This window comes from Propithecus coquereli, unplaced genomic scaffold (assembly GCF_000956105.1).
Source record: "Propithecus coquereli isolate 6110/MARCELLA unplaced genomic scaffold, Pcoq_1.0 Scaffold247, whole genome shotgun sequence".
Taxonomy (NCBI): Eukaryota; Metazoa; Chordata; class Mammalia; order Primates; family Indriidae; genus Propithecus; species Propithecus coquereli.
Genome location: NW_012148030.1, coordinates 1,916,083 through 1,935,005, shown reverse-complemented (window position 1 = coordinate 1,935,005; position 18,923 = coordinate 1,916,083). Strand labels below are relative to the sequence as shown.

The 18,923-nt window shown below is 37.8% G+C and overlaps 1 protein-coding gene across 2 annotated transcripts in view; it reads right to left on the bottom strand.

The window, feature by feature from the left end:
• The window catches only part of ENPP2 (ectonucleotide pyrophosphatase/phosphodiesterase 2), a 95,565-nt gene that overhangs the window by 28,366 nt on the left and 48,276 nt on the right, over positions 1–18,923 (bottom strand). For both annotated transcript variants that reach the window (XM_012646560.1, XM_012646561.1), the window contains exons 10-14: positions 14,541–14,606; positions 13,606–13,678; positions 6,860–6,968; positions 3,531–3,656; positions 177–208 (exon numbers count right to left, since the gene is read on the bottom strand). In XM_012646560.1, coding sequence (XP_012502014.1) covers positions 177–208; positions 3,531–3,656; positions 6,860–6,968; positions 13,606–13,678; positions 14,541–14,606 — 406 coding nt within the window. The remainder of the gene's footprint in view (positions 1–176; positions 209–3,530; positions 3,657–6,859; positions 6,969–13,605; positions 13,679–14,540; positions 14,607–18,923) is intronic.

Sequence of the window (18,923 nt, the reverse complement as noted above, 5' to 3'; positions counted from 1 at the left end):
ATTAGGGAGCCTGCAGCTGACCACAGGCCAGAAGTTTTGAAAGCTCTTAAGGAAACAAATATATGGGATGGCAGGGCAGTGAGGAAAATGTTCCCGCTGCCCTACAGGGAGGCAAACACAGGAGGGGAGCCCAGAGGCCTGATGGGGGCAGGGGCCTGGTGACTTGCAACACTTACTGTGAGATTAGCAATAATGGCTTTAGGGTCATCTGTTCAAAGAGAGAAGGAGAAAGATTTCAAAAGAGAGAATAATAATCACTGAGAGAAATCATTTTTGCAGCAAGATACTCAATTCTTTCTTCCACCACCACCCAGAAGGACTATCACTGTAGCGTTTTGTTTGCAATTGTGTGCAGGTATTTAGCATTTCGTAATTGAAATGCAGTTAAACAAGTGGAACAAATCCTGTAGTGAACTTCACTAGATTCAGGTCTCCTCTTCCGAAGGGAATGTTTCCTTCCATAGCACCAGGATACTGCTAGGTAAACTGCTTCTTCAAGTTCCCCTAAATGGTTCCTCTGGAGACTTAGTTTATTTGCAATTTAACCTCAGGAGCTAAACTGGGCATTTGGGGCTTTTAATGTAACTTCCTATTTATCTGCAGATCTTTGAAACAGGTCATCATCCACTTTAAGACGAATCTTCTAATCCATTGAGTTATTTTTTTTAAACAGAGTTCTGTTTCCTTAGTAATATCGTGGGTCTAATTGTATAGGTAGCCACTCCTCTCCAGCCATAAACACACACGTGTGTGGACCTCTTTATTTTCATGGGCAGCATTAAAGGATATTTTCGTCAATACTCTGAACTAGCTAAAAGCAAAACTATGTAAATGATGGCTGTGCAGGATAAACTGTGGACAGGATTATATTATCTGAGGGTCCCTTTTAGGGGGGTGTAGGGAGAAAGAGGAGATTGTAGGTTGTTTGGATTTTATTTTGTTTTCAAAAAATGTGCTTCAGAATGTCATTACAGAATCAGTAGGAAAGGAGAGCAGTGTTCAGAAGAGATACCATCTGTCACGATGCAGTCCTTCCTGGAATATGAATGCCAGCAGAGCAGGCCTTGTTGCTGTCATTTGCAGGTGCATCCATGGGGCCTGGTGCATCATAAGCCCTCAGTATACATTTGTTAATAACATTAATAAATATTTGTTCATATTTGTTAAAATGCATGAATAAGAGCGCCTCTTAGGGTACAAATAGACACACTCCAAAGACTATTTTCAGAATCTTAGTTCTAAAGCTTGAAATCCAAAGCTAAAGTGGGGATTCCATTGGGCTTAAATTTTAATTACACCTTTTACTGGAAAGTGAATGAGTAATAATGGTAGCAGTAATGGTTAACCCAAATTGAATCCATACTATGCACCTGTCTCTCTGTTAGAGCTTTGCAGGCACTTTCTGTCTGGTTATTCACAACCCTGGGAGGTAAATGCTGTCAGAACCCTCATCAAGCCAGTGGTGTTCAGAAGGTGGAGGAGCTGGCACACTGGGACCAAACTGACTGAGCAAGCTGTGCCTTGAGCCTCTATACTCTGTGGCCTCATAAACCAAAGTCCTCTGAGGGAACAAACAAAGTTCATGTTCTTTGATAATGAAGAGAAATAAATAGCATGTACTCAGAAAAATTCCAGAGGATTATAAAATAGCAAATGCTCAAGTCCATTTTTTGGACACCAGCTCTTCAGTTCTGAAGAATTTAGTCCTTTCTTTCATGCTAACAGTCCCCACTTGGTGTGACGAAAGGGGTGTAGTTCAGAATCTACGAATCTGGGTTTAAATCCCAGCTCTGCTACTTACTGTCATCTTCCAAGCCAATTCCTTTACCCCTCTTTGAGCCTTGATTTTTACTGTCTACAAAGTGGATAATAAGGTTATTGAGTCTTGGACATGCTGAGTTTGAGGTGCCTTTGAGACCTCCACATGAAAACATTAAATAGGCTGTTGGCAAGACGGGCCTGGACCTCAAAGAACAGACCTGGGGTGAAGATATAAACTTGGGAGTTATCTTTATCACACATGGCTATTAAAAGGATTAAGTAAGATTGTGTGTACATATAAATATATATATAACTGAAATAGTGATATGACCAAGACACTGTCATAGCTAGTATTTATATAGCTTTGACTATGTGCTAAATATTGATCTAAGTTATATCTACACAATCTTTCATTTAGTCTTCCCAGCAATACTTATTTTACAGGTGAGGAAGCTGAAATACAGAGTGTTTAAGTAGCGTATCCAACATCACAAAGGAGTCCCTGGCAGAGCTGGGATTTAAACCCAGACACCTGTGCCCTTCACCATCCCACTCTACTGTCTCCCACAAAATGAAATCACATTGCAAAGTGTTTTGCAAAGTACAAAACATTTCGTTATTGGTAGTCATTATTTCATGGGCCTTAGGAAAGTTTTTCTTCCCCTTAAAAGAATTTCCCTATTACATTTACTGACATCATAAATACCATTCAAAATAGACAAAATCTTTCTTGTATGTCCCTAAAATGCAAACACTAAATTTGAGAGGTGCCATGATAACTGCATCCAGTCTATGGTGAGGGCCTGCCTATCTCAAGTGGGCAGGGAAGGAGGACACAGAGGACATTAAAGGCATAGAGACGAGAAGGCAGAAACACCCACATTCTGTTTATTTCAAATGTTGCCTGGAGCTGACCTTGGAACAGTTCCCATTTGTGTTGACTCACAAATGTAACTTGGGAAAAACTTAATTTTTCCAAAGCTTTGAGGTTGGTGTCAATAGTTTCTTATTCCCAAGGGTAAAAACTCTAGATAACTTTTTTTTTTTTCAAAATATAGCATGTCCCAAATAAAACTATGGACTTCTTAAAAGCCAGGTGGGGAGCCCCTTAAATCTTTTAGTTCACAAATTAAAGTTCTTATCAGTGGCATACCATAACTCAAACATGTAAAATGCAAGTGACGAGATTATTCCTGTTTATTTTATTTCTAATCTTTCAGAACAGCTGCCACTTCCCAAGGGCTGAATATTTTTTCCTCCCAGGTTGTGCTAATCACTTTTACAAAGGGGAAGACCCTCCTTCCACAAGGTTCCTAGGAACCCCCAGGGTCCAGATGTGGTTCTGCCAACCTTGTCATAGACCCTGAAGTTTCAGCTAAAGCACCAGCCTGAACTTCTTGTTGAAAACTTCTTCTCTTATAAACAGAAGTTTATGGTTATAAACATGCTTAAAATTAAGTGCAATTTCCACAAGATAAAAACAAAAGCAAATATTTACATAATGCTACTATGTGCCAGGATCCACTCTGAGCAATATATGTAGATTAATTTCCACAACAGCCTTATGAGATAGCTACTGTTAGTTAGCATCCCCATTTTTCAGGTGAAAAAACTGAGGCTTAGCATTTAAATGACTTATTTAAGGTCACTCAGCTAAGCAGTAGCAGACCTAGAATTTTTACCCAAATATTTCAGCTTTAGAAAACAAGCCTTTACCAACTCCACTGTATTATCACTGTAACAACTCAATATTTTAAGAATCAACTTACATTTAGCATTATTGCTAAATTTGGATCGAATTCTTCCTAGAGTTCCAGGCACTAAAGTAATATCATCCACATTAGTCAGATAATTGCTCAAGAACTCAGTTCTATCACATGTGACATCTTCCATTCCTATGAGAAGGGGAAAAAAGTATTAATATTTGCATTATTAAATATAAAATTAAAATATATAATTTTAACAGGCAATATCAAAATTAAAATCTTAACACAGATGCTAAAGATAACATGCAGACATCTTTTTCATTAGTTTTTAACAATTTAATGGGGGGAGAGCCTGAATAGCCAAAGCAATTTTTGGCCAAAAAGAACAAATCTTGAGGCATCACATTACCAGACTTCGAATTATACTACAAGGCTATAGTAACCAAAACATCATGGTACTGGTATAAAAGTAGAGATGGACCAATGGAACAGAATAGAGAACTCAGAAATAAAACCATCTACCTACAACTAACTGATCTTCAACAACACCATACACTGGGAAAAGGAAGCCTTATTCAATAAATGGTGCTGGGAAAACTGGGTAGCCACATGCAGAATAATGAAATAGGACCCCTATCTCCCATCATATACAAAAATTAATTCAAGATGAATAAAAGATTTAAATGTAAGACATGCAACTATAAAAATTCTAGAAGAAAATATACGAAAAACTCTTCTGAGATCAGGAGGAAACCTCACTTTTGAGATTTTTAAACTTGAGTTAAAATTATTTAATGCTTCTTCATATATAATCTTTTTGCTAGACTATGATTTAGCTGTATCATCTTGTAAGCATTAGAAAGTTAAAAATGTCTCATCTCAATTATCGTTTTAAGTCTTTCAGCCAGAAGAGCAAGAGAAAGAATGTAATTATGATTTAAAAAAAAATACTATTTACACAGTCCTTATGAAAAAGATATATTCTTTTCAAAGAAAAAAATCCTAGATTGTTTCAAACTCTTCCCAGCTGGGGGGGTATAAATAAGTGAAACATACAGTTTTATGTCTCTTTTACAAAATGTCATTGTCCAACTCTCTAATATATCTCCTGTCTTGAGCACATAATCACCAGCCCTCACTCTGTCTCCACTGGTGGCCTTGGATGTTACTGAAAAAACAATACTGGCAAGAAGAGATGAGAAAGAAAAATGTCAGTTTCAATGACCACCCAGACTGAAAAACAGCACTGAAAATAAGTTGTAAACAATGTAGTTAGTCAGAACTGAAAGCTAGCATCTCAAAGTACAGAAACGTCTAGGTAGAGAAGATTTTTTAACCAACAAACATTGCTCCCCCACCCTAAGATTTGTTTCCTTCCTCCATCAAGTTAAATTTTTTGATCAATATTTTAAAGGTTTTTTTTAAAAAAAAAATTCAAATCTTAGAATCATAGACTATGGAGGCTAATAGAGACCTTTATTGTCAATTTTGGAATTTATGAGATGATATGGAACTATAAAGGTTTAATATATTTATTGCTTTGCACAATCCAGTATACAAATATTCTCTAAGAGAGCAAATAAGTGATCCTGTAAAGGATGCGCCAAGGTTTTGGAATAAAGAAATACAACCCAGAGTGACTCACATCTGGTAAAATTCAAATTATCACCTCCTGGGATCACAGATCCAGACAACCCACCCCCACCCCATCCCCAGCTCTTAATACAAATTGGAATGAAGAGAGACAAAACAACCCAACATAACACAAGGGTTATACATCTTGCCTTTTAACATTTAAACCCTTAGGAAGAAAAATAAAAGCAACAAACAGCTACTATGTTCTAGTACAATACTAGATGCCCAGTAAGGGAAAGTCTCCAAATACATATTAATGGAAAACTAGAAGGATCTTATATTTGTTACATTTTTAGGAAGTCACTTGTGCCACCCCAATGGTGAGCAATCTTCCTTGCTTTCAAAGACTATCAGGCACTGTGCTAAGTGCTTCTCACACGTCAACACCCTTCATCCTCCAGACTAACTTTGTGTAGGTGGTGGTAGTATTCTTATTCAGCAGATGAGGAAACTGAGACTTGGAGAGGCCACATGAGGTGTACAGTGTTGTGCAGTACTTGAGTGGCACAGCGCAATTTGAACTCCACTAAAACTCATTCTGACCCCAAAGCCCACGCATGCCCTGAAACACTAGGCCATACTACCTTTAAAGAAAGAGATGCTGTAGCTTTCTGAAACCAAATGGATCTACTCATCTGAGAAGCCTGCACACTGAGAAGACAAGGTTTTAATCTATCCATGACCTTTACAATGCTTCAGCATGTGACCCATTGGGGCCCATCTACTTCTTACAAGTCTGGCTGCAGCATGGGAGCAAAGGCTCTGGACAGCTCTGGGCAACTTAAATTGAAACAGCTTTGATACATGTTCCAAATCCTCTGTCCTGTCTGTAGCTCTCCACCAAGCCAAACTCATGGAACATAAGAGGGTTACATTTAATCCCCTCAGGGAAGAAAGCCCCCACAGCTGTCTTTTTTTTTCCCCCTAGTTTCTCATAGATCTTCTAGAACATTCTAGAAAGAACTTCAGGCCCAGAGCAGAGTTTTGACTAGGGAGATTTGCCTGCCATTCTTAACAGAACTGCCAAAGAGTCAACCAATTTTCATCTTTCAAGCTCTACCAGAAGGGAACCACCCCAAATTCCAAAGTCAGAATTTCAGTTTGATAGCTCTGGAATGCAGAATGCACTCCCTAGAATTTAGTCTGTATGTTTCCAAGCTGCCCCTTCCCTCCATCACCCTGGTCTGTAACCAATAGTGTTTATGATGCTCTTGATCACCTCTAAGAAGTGGTCACGAATTTTTTTTACTTTATAAAGTGATTTGGAAAAATGCTTCCTAAACTACTTTTTCCTCTCTTTAACAGTCTTCTGTATTGCAGCAGGGCCCTCTGGATTTGGTCTCAGTGAATTCAGGGAAACAATTTGACTTTTACACATAAACTCTGTGGGCTCCTTTTGAGGATGTGGCTGGAAGGGATGAGGGATTATCACCCGATACGTCACATTCACAGAAGAAGCTATTAATATCACCAGAAAATTGTCAGCAACACTTTAACAAGAGACAGATTTCTGTAGAAAGGCCTTTTCCTGCAAAGAATAGAAAAATATAGGAAGTTCCTGCTTTTGATCAAAATGAACCCAAGGTTGTCTCAGGTCATCTCATACTTTTGAATCATGGCTTGATTTCTTCCCCCATCTTAAAGAAAGGAGGAAGGAGGTTAAGAATAGAATCTTATATTCTGAGGACAAGAGCTCCTGTCCTCAATGCTATCAGAAACATTATCTACCCTATTAGCAAAGAAAAATAAAGCTTTACCATGGTCTCCAACAAAGATGACATTGACACACCGGTGCAGCTTTAGTTGTTTCAGTCCATCCATTAATTGCCCCACAGTTTTGTCAATTTCCCTCAGAGGATTTGTCATCTGGAAAAAGGAGCAAGTTAGTCCCTACAGGGATTTTCCCCCACTTTCAGTTGCTCATAGATCTTCTACCCCTAGAACATCTTGGAAGGAAAATTTCAGGCCTAGAGGCAGAGCTTTGTCTGGGGAGATTTGCCTGTCAATCTTAAATGAAATCTGGTCTAAGCACTTTATATCTTTATTCTTTCAAGAGAATTGAAACCTCTCCTCATCCAATCCCTTTAAAGATTCTTTGATATGAAAATATCAAAGATATTTATTAAGGGAAACTCTTTTTTTCAGAGATAAAATGGCCTTTCTAAAATGCAACAACATCCTTTAAATCCAAGAGTTTTGAGAGTGAGCAGAAAGTCAGACGGACAGTTCCCGGAGTGAAATCACATTAGGTTTTGAGGCATGGCAAGAAGACAAGGGCTAAGTGAACCAAAAAGCAGTTCTGAGGTTAAAATCATGACCTTCCGCTGGATAATAAATTAGAATATCATTAACACAATGAGCTTCCTCTCATTCCAAATAATTTAACTGCCGATTTTTGAAGGGCTAGATTCTTAACAGAAGAATCTATTCTAAGAAACAAGCTACTGCTTCTCTGTTTGGTTCCTCTCAAGCTGATTTTGAGGGAAATAAGAATCTACAAGAGTCCTAACTTAAACAGAAGTGAACCTCTGAGTTTTTCTGGGTTTCTCATTTAGTCTAGCAAAATAGGAAAACGCAGTTGTCCAAAGAACATTTCCAAAGCCTAAGAAACATAATCTATCTCTCATTTTCTTGCTTCAAATGGGAGTTTCTAACAACATGAAAGCTCCCACATCCTAGAGGCCTTCCCACTCCCTCTCATCTTTAACTGTGCAATGGAAACATGTTTAAGAAACTTCTCATCAGACAAAGAATAGAAAGATACAGGAAGTATCTTTAGATGAATGTGACAGCTTAGCTAACAATTACATATATGCACTCAAAATGACTAAGATAAGAACAGAAGGGATCTGAATATCACTTTTACACAGACATAAAATATTATCTTCCATTAGTATCTTCTCAGGTGAATCAAGACCTTTCCTCATATCATTTCATCAGTGAAATCAGGCGTAAACTTTTTTTTTTCTTCATGGCAGGAGTGAGCATTTCAAACCCTGTCCCAAGGAGTAAGTCACAATTGAAAGTTTCAGAAATAAATGTGCAGTATAATCTGAAGAGACTAACAGATGTAGCACTAAGTGGCATTTGCTTCTGAGAAAATCATGGTCTCCTCTAAGATCTTTGTCTAGACAAAAAAAAAAAAATAGCAAATGCACAACTTATGTTGATCCTTGGCAATGACTTATTTTCCTTTACTCAGCAGGATAACTCAGGTAAAATCCAGAACCTACTTCTTACTGAGTGGCTCAGACAATCAGAAATAAGATACTGCCTCAGGAGTATTTGAAGATTTCAGCAAAAGTAACAACCCCTAGGTGCTTTTGAATGTACTGGAAAGAGTATATATTACTTACATCACTATAAGACTAACACAACTCAATCTGCCCATTGTTTTTCTTTCTGTATCAGCTATTCCCTTTATATGGCCTAAGACCTTTTCTGATCTCTGAAGGTAAAAACCACTAATCTAAGCCAACCCTCCATTGAGTTCTAATCTGCGCTATCTTTGAGGACTTCCCCTTTGACCTTGCAGGGTTGTTCTCAAGAACCAAGACCACAGACTATTGTGACTGATTCTATGAATATGTACAAGCAAAACCAATAGCCTTCTCAATGTTCACATAAGCCTAAATGTTAATACTAGTTTCAGGGCAACTAAGTTTAAAAAAAACTAAAAGGCTTCTTCTTTTTTTATTTTTTTCTGTCATGCTGAAAGTTCAGGAAGTCTTCCCGTAAGTGTTAATCTCTGAAGTACCAGATTCTTCTGGACTCAAAGCTAAGGACGATGCACCACAGTTTTTCAAAAACTTAATTCAGCTGGTTTTCAAACCAAGGCACTGAAGGAAACCTTCCACTCAGACCTGCCCGCCACACAGCTTTGGAACAATAGATAAACTTACTTTGTCCTGACGAGTTTCCGCAGCGTACTGATCCATCCTATGTAATTTTCTTCGTCTTTTCTTTGGAGGAGCAACTGGTCTTTCCTGTCTCCTCTTAGGGGCAACTTTCCTCTTAGGTCTCTTAGCCGGAGTAAGAGGGGAGCCATAACTACTCTCCTGTACTGGCGGAGAGAGATGGCTGGACTCAGAAGTCGTCTGTCCCTCTGGGTCAGGTAATAAAGTTCACACTTTCCCGACTGGGGTCAGCAGAGTCTTAGTTAGGAAAACTAAGGCTCTTTAAGTGAGAAAAAAATTGGAATGATGATTCAGGGAACTCTTTAGAGAGAAGCCTCCCAAATTGATCCTGATGCTATTGACACAGCCTCTTCCCTGAGAACAAGAATACAATTTGAGAGAATTCTTTTGGCTGAGGAGCCTACAGGTATGTCTGAAGGTGACATTAGACAAGCTCTGCATTCCATAACTCCTGCATTAGGGCAAGACCCGTCCTTGGTTATGAAAAGCTCTCCATTTATAAAGTACGAGCTTAACACTAAAGAAAATACTAGTCACTTGGTCATAACAAGATGGCAACGAGGTTGGAGAAACTGGTTCCAATCTAGAATCTGATGAGTATCTGGTCACACCACCAAATATAGGAAAGCAACTGTCACCTTCACTGAAAAGGATCAGGCAAAAAAATGTAAAAATCAAGGATGGAAGGAAACATAAACAATAAGCAATCCTCCTTAGTCATTAATGTACTTCCACAAATCAGGTCTTTCAGCAGGAGAGAGAACTGCTCACTAACAATTGAGGTTTCCGTTATAGAGGAACTCTAAGCCAAATTCTTTTTTTAAATTAGGTAAAATGTAAAAAGTCATCAAGATCTCTTCATCTTGGTATACAGATCAAGAAAGAGTCTACTTACACTCTCGCTATCAGAAACCCCCTTTTGTGGGGGGAGTTGCAGTGATTTTGAAAATCCAGAGGTTGATAGAGAAAACTGAAGATAACGTTTTGGGATTTCCAAATGCTGGAGAAAAATAGGCCCCTGATTTGCTGATGGTGCAAAGGTGAATTAAAGCAGCAAGCCCTGCTGTCTACCTAACTGACTTCTCTCCTCAGTAGGACTGTTCCGAGAGCCATTCAGATGCAGGAAGGGGCAGGAGGAGGAATAATGTTAGTGTATCCGAGAAGGAGAACATCTGCCATGCGATTTCACTGTTTCCAGGGCAAGCGACGGCAAAGGCACTTCTACTTCTGTCTCATCCTGTCTCTCCAGCAGAGTGATCAAAAGACACAGCCCCAAAGGCTTTGGTTTTGTTTGTTGGGATTTTTTTTTTTTTTTTAATGCTTCTAGTTTTAGGCAAATGTCCATGAGAAGAGCAGCAAAAGGAAAAGAGGGTTTTCCATTTCATGGTCACTGAATACATTCTGCTAGCACTCAAGTCTGCCCGTCAAACACTAGGTCATTTGCAAGAGATCTCAACATTCCGAAGACTCCAAAGGCGAGCCCTTCTGTTTGCAGCAGGTTAGAGGAGCAGTGGGAGAGTAGGGTTTAGTCAAACCGGGTTTTCATCCAGTGATTATATTGCATGTATTTCCTTCTTCAAATGTTAGAGGTAGATGAAAGCTAAGTTTTCACTGAACAGCCATACTTTAGCCTGAATGTAGAAGTTTTAGCCTGAGGTTATTAAAAGGATGGGAGGGAGAGGGGCAAATTTCCCTGCTTTTCAGAAGGATACTTTGCCATCTGAAGGTAGGGAGTAGCCAGCCAAAGCTCTGCCTCTAGGCCTGGAAGAGCAGCCAAACAAGGGGTCACAGAGAAAGCACAGACGGTCAAAGAGAAAAAGATTGCGCCAATAATCAAAAGCAAGCATATTTTCGAACATTCACCATTACACTATGAAACCAGGAGCAATAACCCATTTCTAGGAGCTATTAGCTGAATGTTTGGTCATCTCAATTAACAGCTTTGGAGAATCATCCTGAAAAGAAGTGTACTCAAGTGTTAAGTAAATAAAGCATAAATTTCAACTGAATTCATCTCCTTGTAGCATACAGCATTTTGCTAGTTAGAATCATTTCAACTGAATTTCAAATGCAAGTTATTTTCTCTTTACTTGTAAGAGATAACATGTTACAGATTTTTCAATAATCTTTCAGCTAGTATGTATAATCTTTTTGTGCATAATAAAGACATATGATGATATAGGACATAAAGGTATATAAACCAATTATTCTATGATTTAAAAGAGGTTTTGCTGACTTACTGATTTGCTTTGGTCTAGTGTTTTGAAAGTGTAAACTATTTTTTTTAATTTTCAGTTAAAGCAAGATTCCAAGAACCAGATGAGAAATAGTTGAAATCTGAAAATATCCCTTGCCTTATGAGAAGAAAGTGAGCAGATAATCAGGTTACAATTATTGAAGTATATACTTCGAGGTATCCAATTAAGAGTGTTTACCCAGTATATACATGAGAATATCCCAGTCTCAAGGAGTAGTAATAGTAAAAAGAACATAACGTGAATACCTCCAGCTCTTAATTCAAAAGTACTGTAAGAAAAATCTGTTTATATATTTATGAGCAACCTTAGACATAGAAAAATTATTACAGTAAATTAAATTAGCCTGAATCATGCTTCATGTATTCATTGCTCAATATTCAAAATAAAAAACTTGTTGCTTTTTTGTAAAACACATATACATACACTTTCAAGTAGGTAATTGTAACTAAACCACATGTATTAGAAAACCAAAGAAGTTCATGGATAAAGAACATTTATGGTTAAGCCACATAATTTTTAAGGTATGAGATGAGTTATACCTCATCTGTATTGTTAAAAAGCCAACTCCTGTCATAAAGAAAATGTTCTGTGTGATTTGAATATGGTTATTAACTGACCGCTTTGCTTACCCCCTGGACTGAAGGAGGGTTAAATGGTTCCATGGGGAAAAAAACGTGGTCTGGGAGTCAGAAGTTCTGAGGTTCTATCTTCAAGTTCTCCCACTACAGCCAAGCAAAAGTACTACCCTTTTACTTTTAAAAGAATGGCTATATCATCCCCTGTTTTGCCTACCACATAGAGTCTTTTAAGGAATATTATTATCCAAGACAAGACAAATTTTTAAGTAGAGCACATGGAACTGCTTAGGTGCTTTGTTTTAACATTTTAATGAAATGTTCCTTTTGTTCAGTTTAGTTTAATCTCAGAGAAGTCATCCAAAGATAAAACAGCCACTCTTGCTTCGGCTATTTTTCCTGACAAAATAAGATTTGTGTTTCATGTATGCAGATGTTTATCTCATTTTATCATTTGTGTTTCATAATCATGCAACACTGGTTAAATATCAAAAGGATAGAAAAAGAGCATCAGATTTATATGACTTCAATCACTTAAGACAAACTAAGAATGGTTTCAGACAGCCATCAGTTTCTAATGCTTAAAAAGTCAGCACTCAATTGATGTCAGAGCATTCAGAAATACTTATGACTCTTTGGTATTTACTGCCTTTGTTTAGACATGCTGCAATTTGTTCAAAACTACTTAAACCAAGATACATTTATCTGAATCTCCAGGTCATCCTTATGCTGAACACAGTGAACTTAATTATAGTCAACAGTGTTGTCAAAGGCTGTTAGAGGGAGGAGGCAATTTTCACCAACAAAGAGTTTTTAAAATAATTTCTCAGCTAAAATCAAGTTTTGTTTTATTAATGGAGATCTCACCATCCTATTAATAAAGGGAGATGGAAAGTATTTACAATATTAAAAAGTTTAGATTTACAAACTCCATCATATTTTAACATGATTTATGCTGAAATGTTGGGACGATTTCCATCCTAGGTGAAAGAGGAACATAAGAGAACACAACCATCCCTTTCCCACCTCCCGAATTTGCAATTATACTGGATACTACCTTACAAACAGATTGTCTTCCACTGTGATGGCTGAGTGTTTGATAAAAACATGTCACACTGCCCTGCTAACGAGATTCAATCAGCAGTATGTTTTCCTCTCAGTTAAGAATTCACTTCATTTTTCAGGGTGATGAATATGTTCACATCCTTGAGTGTGGTGATGGTCTCACAGTATATATACCTATGCCAAAATTTATTAAATAAAAAAGTGTCCAATAATATAACATATGCCGGATTGATCGTACCTGCCAAGGCTATCGGAGCCGCTTAGCTCATCTACCCTTTCTGAATGCTACAGTCATTTTAAGAATGCTGAAATTCAGTTGCAATGTTTTATATTGTAGGTTTCATCTCAAGATTCCTTTCCACTCCCATCCCAATGATGACAAATGCCAACCCTTCCTGTTCCTTCATCTCATGACTGATGCCCGCAGGGCTGAAACACACCCCATTTCCCGTTAACACCAAGTTAGGGTATGTTTAAATATCAAAGCAATCTGAAATGAAGTTCCTGTAAGAAAAAGAAGTATGTTTACAATTATTTTTAAGTTCTTAGACTTGTAGTTGATTTGATTATGTATAAACTTTGTAGATCTGAACACCCCCAAAGATGTTTTACAAATCCTGAAATCAGGTCAGTAGATCAGGTCGCCCAGGGACACAGGTTCTTCTCAGGCAGATGGCAAGCTACTAACCTCAGGGCCAAAAGGGCCATATTTGTGTCCAGAGAAATCAGGTTGTTCAGAATAGAAGGCATAGACGGAAGGCCTAAGGGAAAATTGGAAGATTCAGAATCTCCCCAAACCACAAATAACAAAGAATATCAAATATCCCCACACATTAAAAAAAAAAAATCTCTCAAATTTAATTAATCTCTAAACCACTGTTAGTATTAGCATGCAAAACTTTTTTTTTTCTATTGCTTCCACGTCCACCATTCCCTAGACCACGGCCACTGGGGTAACTGCCTGGTACCACCTTCAGGAATCAAAAGTCCCCCCCAAAAAAATTTGAACACGTACTCAGGTATTTTTTTTTTCAGAATATTATGGGAGTACAAATGTTTAAGTTACATATATTGCCTTTGTCCTGCCCAAGTCAGAGCTTCAAGCGTTTCCATCCCCCAGATGGTGCACACGGCACCCATTAGCTATGAATCTACCCATCCCCTCTTCCCTGTTCCCACCCGCCTGACACCTGATGAATGTTATTACTACATGTGCACATAAGTGTTGATCTTTGATCCCCAAGAAAATATAGCCCAGTGACGATCACATGCATCATGCAATCTACAGCCCTAAAGAACTAACTCCATTAAAGAGTCAGTCCTAATGTTTCCGCAGTCCTTGGAATGCTGCTAGTTTATTTATCAAAGCCAGAAACTCCCTTCAGCTCCACTGCAGTGGCCAGGATTAACAGCTGTAGTAATACAAGTAATTAAATGGTCCCCAATAACTCAAATCCATTGTATCCTTCTTAGGGAAGTAACGCTTAAGGCCAAGCACCACAAAACTGTTAATACCAAACCTTGGCTGAATTTTTATTTCACAGTCTATCTAGTGTTCCATCCAATTCTAACCTGAGATGGAAATGTACTGAAGAAAGAAGAAAGACAGAGGAAAACAAATACCTCTCGTTATCTGGCAGGCTGAGCCACTGCAGTATGGTTAATATTCTCCGCTCGTGAGGGATGACACTGTAGGGTAATAACAAGCAAAGCATGTTGTTAAGTTGCATATCCGCAAATCCAAGTCTGATGAGTGCTTGGTCTTGCGCCCAGGCCAAAGGCTCTCTATTTACCACCATCTGTTTTCACTCCATTGTAATAAAAGTCCCTCTTTCGAATTAGCGTTTAAACTTTCATTTCCATTTGCAGCATATTGCATTGCTTAACCTCTTCCACAGAAGATTAGACTGGAAAGTCTGATTCACAGTCAAAATGAGGAACCTGTCTTGCCAATCAGAAACTCTTCTACAAGCAGAAAGGACCCTGGCTTCAGAATCATTGCCATTTATTGGGTTGAGCCATTAGCTGTGGTTAGAAAAGGGACTAGTACTTAAATCGCCAATCTGCCTCTTGCTGGGGGTGACCTCTAGGCCTCTTAACCTCTACCAGCCTCAGTTTACTCATCAGTAAACTCATAAGTGCATCGCTTGGTTGTAAGGATGAAATGAAACAACTCAAAGAAAGGGCATATTATACAGTGTCTAGCACATAGTAAGTTCTAAAAAACCTTTTATTAATGGTCATAATTAGTCATCATTCTGCCCCTAAATAGCTATATCACTTTAGAAACATTATCTGATCTGAAACTTTAAGTACCTCCTCTATAAAATAATGGGTTAGGGAAGGTTTTCTTGAAATTCTCTTTCAGCTGTATAAAAATCTATCAAGAATAGGCACATATAATTATGAGACTGACAAAAAGGGTATAATCTTCATCCACAATGGCTTTTGTGTTTAAGTCTCATTCCTCTGTTGAAATATAATTACCCTAAGTCTGGCATGAGTTTTGAGATCTTTACGAGCTTTCAGTTACCGTGATAGGACTGTGTCCCCGGCTGAGTTACATTAACATACTCGCCAGCTGAGTGGTATCTTTACTCAGGGGAAATTCACCTATGTTTTCCAAACAAGGAGCATAAAATGCCTTTTTCCTTCCACATCCTAGACGAGGCATTAGAGGCATGTTGCTGATGAATTCAAACTAAAGCACAGGTTTAACTGCGGTTAGGAAAAATTATTGTAGGATACTGGCAAGCCATCTAAATTTCACCATTGGTGGACATGAGCAATGAGAGCTAAGGGAAAGACATGATACATGGCTAGAGCTGGCAGGGGCTCTAATGAAGTGACCTCTCGCCCCTTCACCCATCTCTCGGGAATCTGTCTTTCCCCTGGCATCCTCTCTGTCTAGAACTATCATATAAGACCTGAAAATCATATGCACCATAAAATGAGTCCTAATTTAAACATATTCCAACACTAGTGAATAAATATGACCCTGTTTATTATATCCTATAATTGAATTTGAAATAGGCAGAGCAAAGCCAGGTTAATCACTTAAGGAATTTAATTCTTCAGCCTTAGAAATCTCTTGTATCTGAACAAAATAATTTCATATTTTAAATTCTTTCCTAACTTAAAAAAAAAAAAGAGAGAGAATGCTGGAGACTTTTCATTTTACCTTATTTCACTACCTGCCTAAAAGCTGCTTTATCTGATGTAATTGGTGTTAAGCTACATAAATGGACCCTGGTGAACTCACTTTCAATGCTAATGGAAAAATACAAGCTAACAGAATTGGTGTCCAGCTCAGAATGTTCACCCTTTAATGCCCTCATTGGATGGGGTACTTGAACAGCAGTGGACAGGGAATTAAAAACACCAGCTGTGAGGTCAGAATGCTTGGCTTTGAATCCTGACTCCAACAAAAGCTGGTGATAAGACTTGGCAATTACCTAACCTCTGGAAAATGAGCATAATAATAGCACCTATTTCTTAAGGTCGTTGTAAGGATTAAGAGAGATAATATATGTAAAGCACTCAGAATAGTGTTGGGGACATAGAAAGGGTTTAGAAAAATGTTACGTTTTATTATTTATAGGTTCCCATCTTTGTGGATCTATAAGTCCACAGAGATGACACATTCATTCATGAAATATTTACTAAAGGTCTATTATGCTCAAGGCATTTGTGTAAACATAAATAAAACCACAAGATACTCCTACCAAAAAGATTATTAGGGAGGAGTCACCACCCTCTTTAGGGGAAAGATAAGCAGGTGATTATCATTTTCTGGACAGTGGTTGATTGGATGCTGGTGTTAAGAGCATAAGATGAAGACTCTGGAGGTCTGAGTATCCATCTGAAGTGTGACCTTCAGTGTAACATTTTTCCACCCTAGGGCTTAGTGTTCTAATTTCTTAAATGAGGAATTGGACAAAGTGGTCTCTTAAGTTTCCTAGGAGTTCTAGATTACCTCTATGAAATAATCTCAGAGACCAAAAAGGCACGGCCCATGAATGTTTCAAATATAATGCTGAGACAGCACAAATAAACTTGACCAAGGAAAAGTATACGTTCAACCAAAAAGAGGAATGGGGCGCACGTTGCCATCTTCACCATCATTGATCCATGAAGAATTTGTCATGAGACCAAATTCATGAAATGTGGTCAGAAAAAGAAAAAAAAAGGAAAAATGGAAAATAAAAGACTAGACGAAGTATTTACTGACAAAGGGGATTAAATTACCTTAGGATATATATATATATATATATATATACACACACACACACACATATATATATAGACATTCTCTAATCAACGTTGAAAGAGATAATGTGAATAAGAAAACAAATATCGTTAATTAGTTGTTCTCTATGTACCAAGTACACTAATAAGTACTTTACATATATTAACTCATTCCATCTCCACAAGACTCCATGATGAAGGTATTATAATTTTCATTTAAAGATGAGGACATTGATTTGTTGAGAGATTAAATCACTTGTCCAAGGTCAACGATCTAATAAGCAGCAGAGCTGGGATTAGAATCAATCTAAACTCTCATATATAACAGGAATTACTGCATTTGAACATGAATCAGTATATAAGAATGGTGCATCAGCTGAGGATGATTTTGAAATGAAATATTATCATTTAAAAAACAAGATTAATTCTAGGTTGCAGTACAGAACTATGTTGAAAAGATGGCCTTCAAAGTCTATGTCCATGGATGGAATCTGGTTTTAAATTTTAAAATTTTCAGAATGTACTATGTATAGATTTCCTTGACATATATTCCCTTGAATAACTGATTTTTTAAGTTATAAAAAGCTTCCAAAAAAAAAAACAAAACAAAAGAGAAAGAGAAAAATGAATCCAAGTCACTTCTAGGATATAGAGATAAAAGAAGAATAGTCTGAGGAGAAAAGCAAAACTACAGACATCTCTGGAGCACAAAAGCCACCTTCTTGTAAGTGGTTTCAAATGGGTGGAGAAAATTGCCATTCAAAACCAGAACACTGGGCCGTTTCAATGAAGCTTTGCAGCCGTGTCAGGGGGCAAAGGTGGGGACTGAGTATTAATTATGTTGTTGGCCCCTCTCCACCCTTCCAGGCAAATATGTTGTGGAGCACAAGAAATCACTTCTAGAAGAATCTATGCTAGTCAAATGTTAAACAAAAATGCAATGCGTAAGATAAAATTGGTAAATAAACATGCCATTTATGTTAAGCGGTATCATTTCTCTCATGCCCACATTTATTTCTCAACTCAGAAACCTCTTTTAAAAAGAAAAAACTTTTAAAGGGACACTCTGGCTTAGCTTCAAATCACCAAACCCCAATTTCAATTTAGCCCTTCAAATCTGAAAAGGCTACTTTTATTCCTGATTTTGGAGAATATAGACGGTACCATTCTGGATTAATTTGAATCTGTGATTGCCCTCCGCACACTGCTATTATAGAATAGTCAGATGTTTGTTAAGCGTAAGAGGCAAATATGGAAACAGCTTTAGGTGGTTTAAAAAAAAAAAAAAGACGGAAAGAACATCTCAGTGGGAACAAAATCCCCATGAAAGTTGAAACAGATTCCTTTTCTTACTAAGGAGCCTTAAAAATAATCAACATGTTGACACTTTTATTAGGTAAGTTTCATCTTAAACTTGTAAACATTAACTACTTATCCCCCCATCACCTCTGCGGGGGTGAGAAGTAGCCCCATTTTCTTATTAGGAAAATCCTGGAGCTCTGTGGGGAAATGAGGTATAAACAGAGGCTTCCCTTTGGTCTCCTGTCTGGAACTTCCAATCTCTAGACCACTCCATCAACTCCCCAGATGCCTGAGAGCACATTAGATTTTTAAAAGCTGTGAACCAAAATAAATATAGTATGTTGTAATATATTTATAGAAAATGATAATGCAAATCACAGCAATAAAAAGTCCAAGAGAAATATACATTTCCCAGATGTCAAGTTACCAAAACCTACAAACAGGGATAGAAAAATC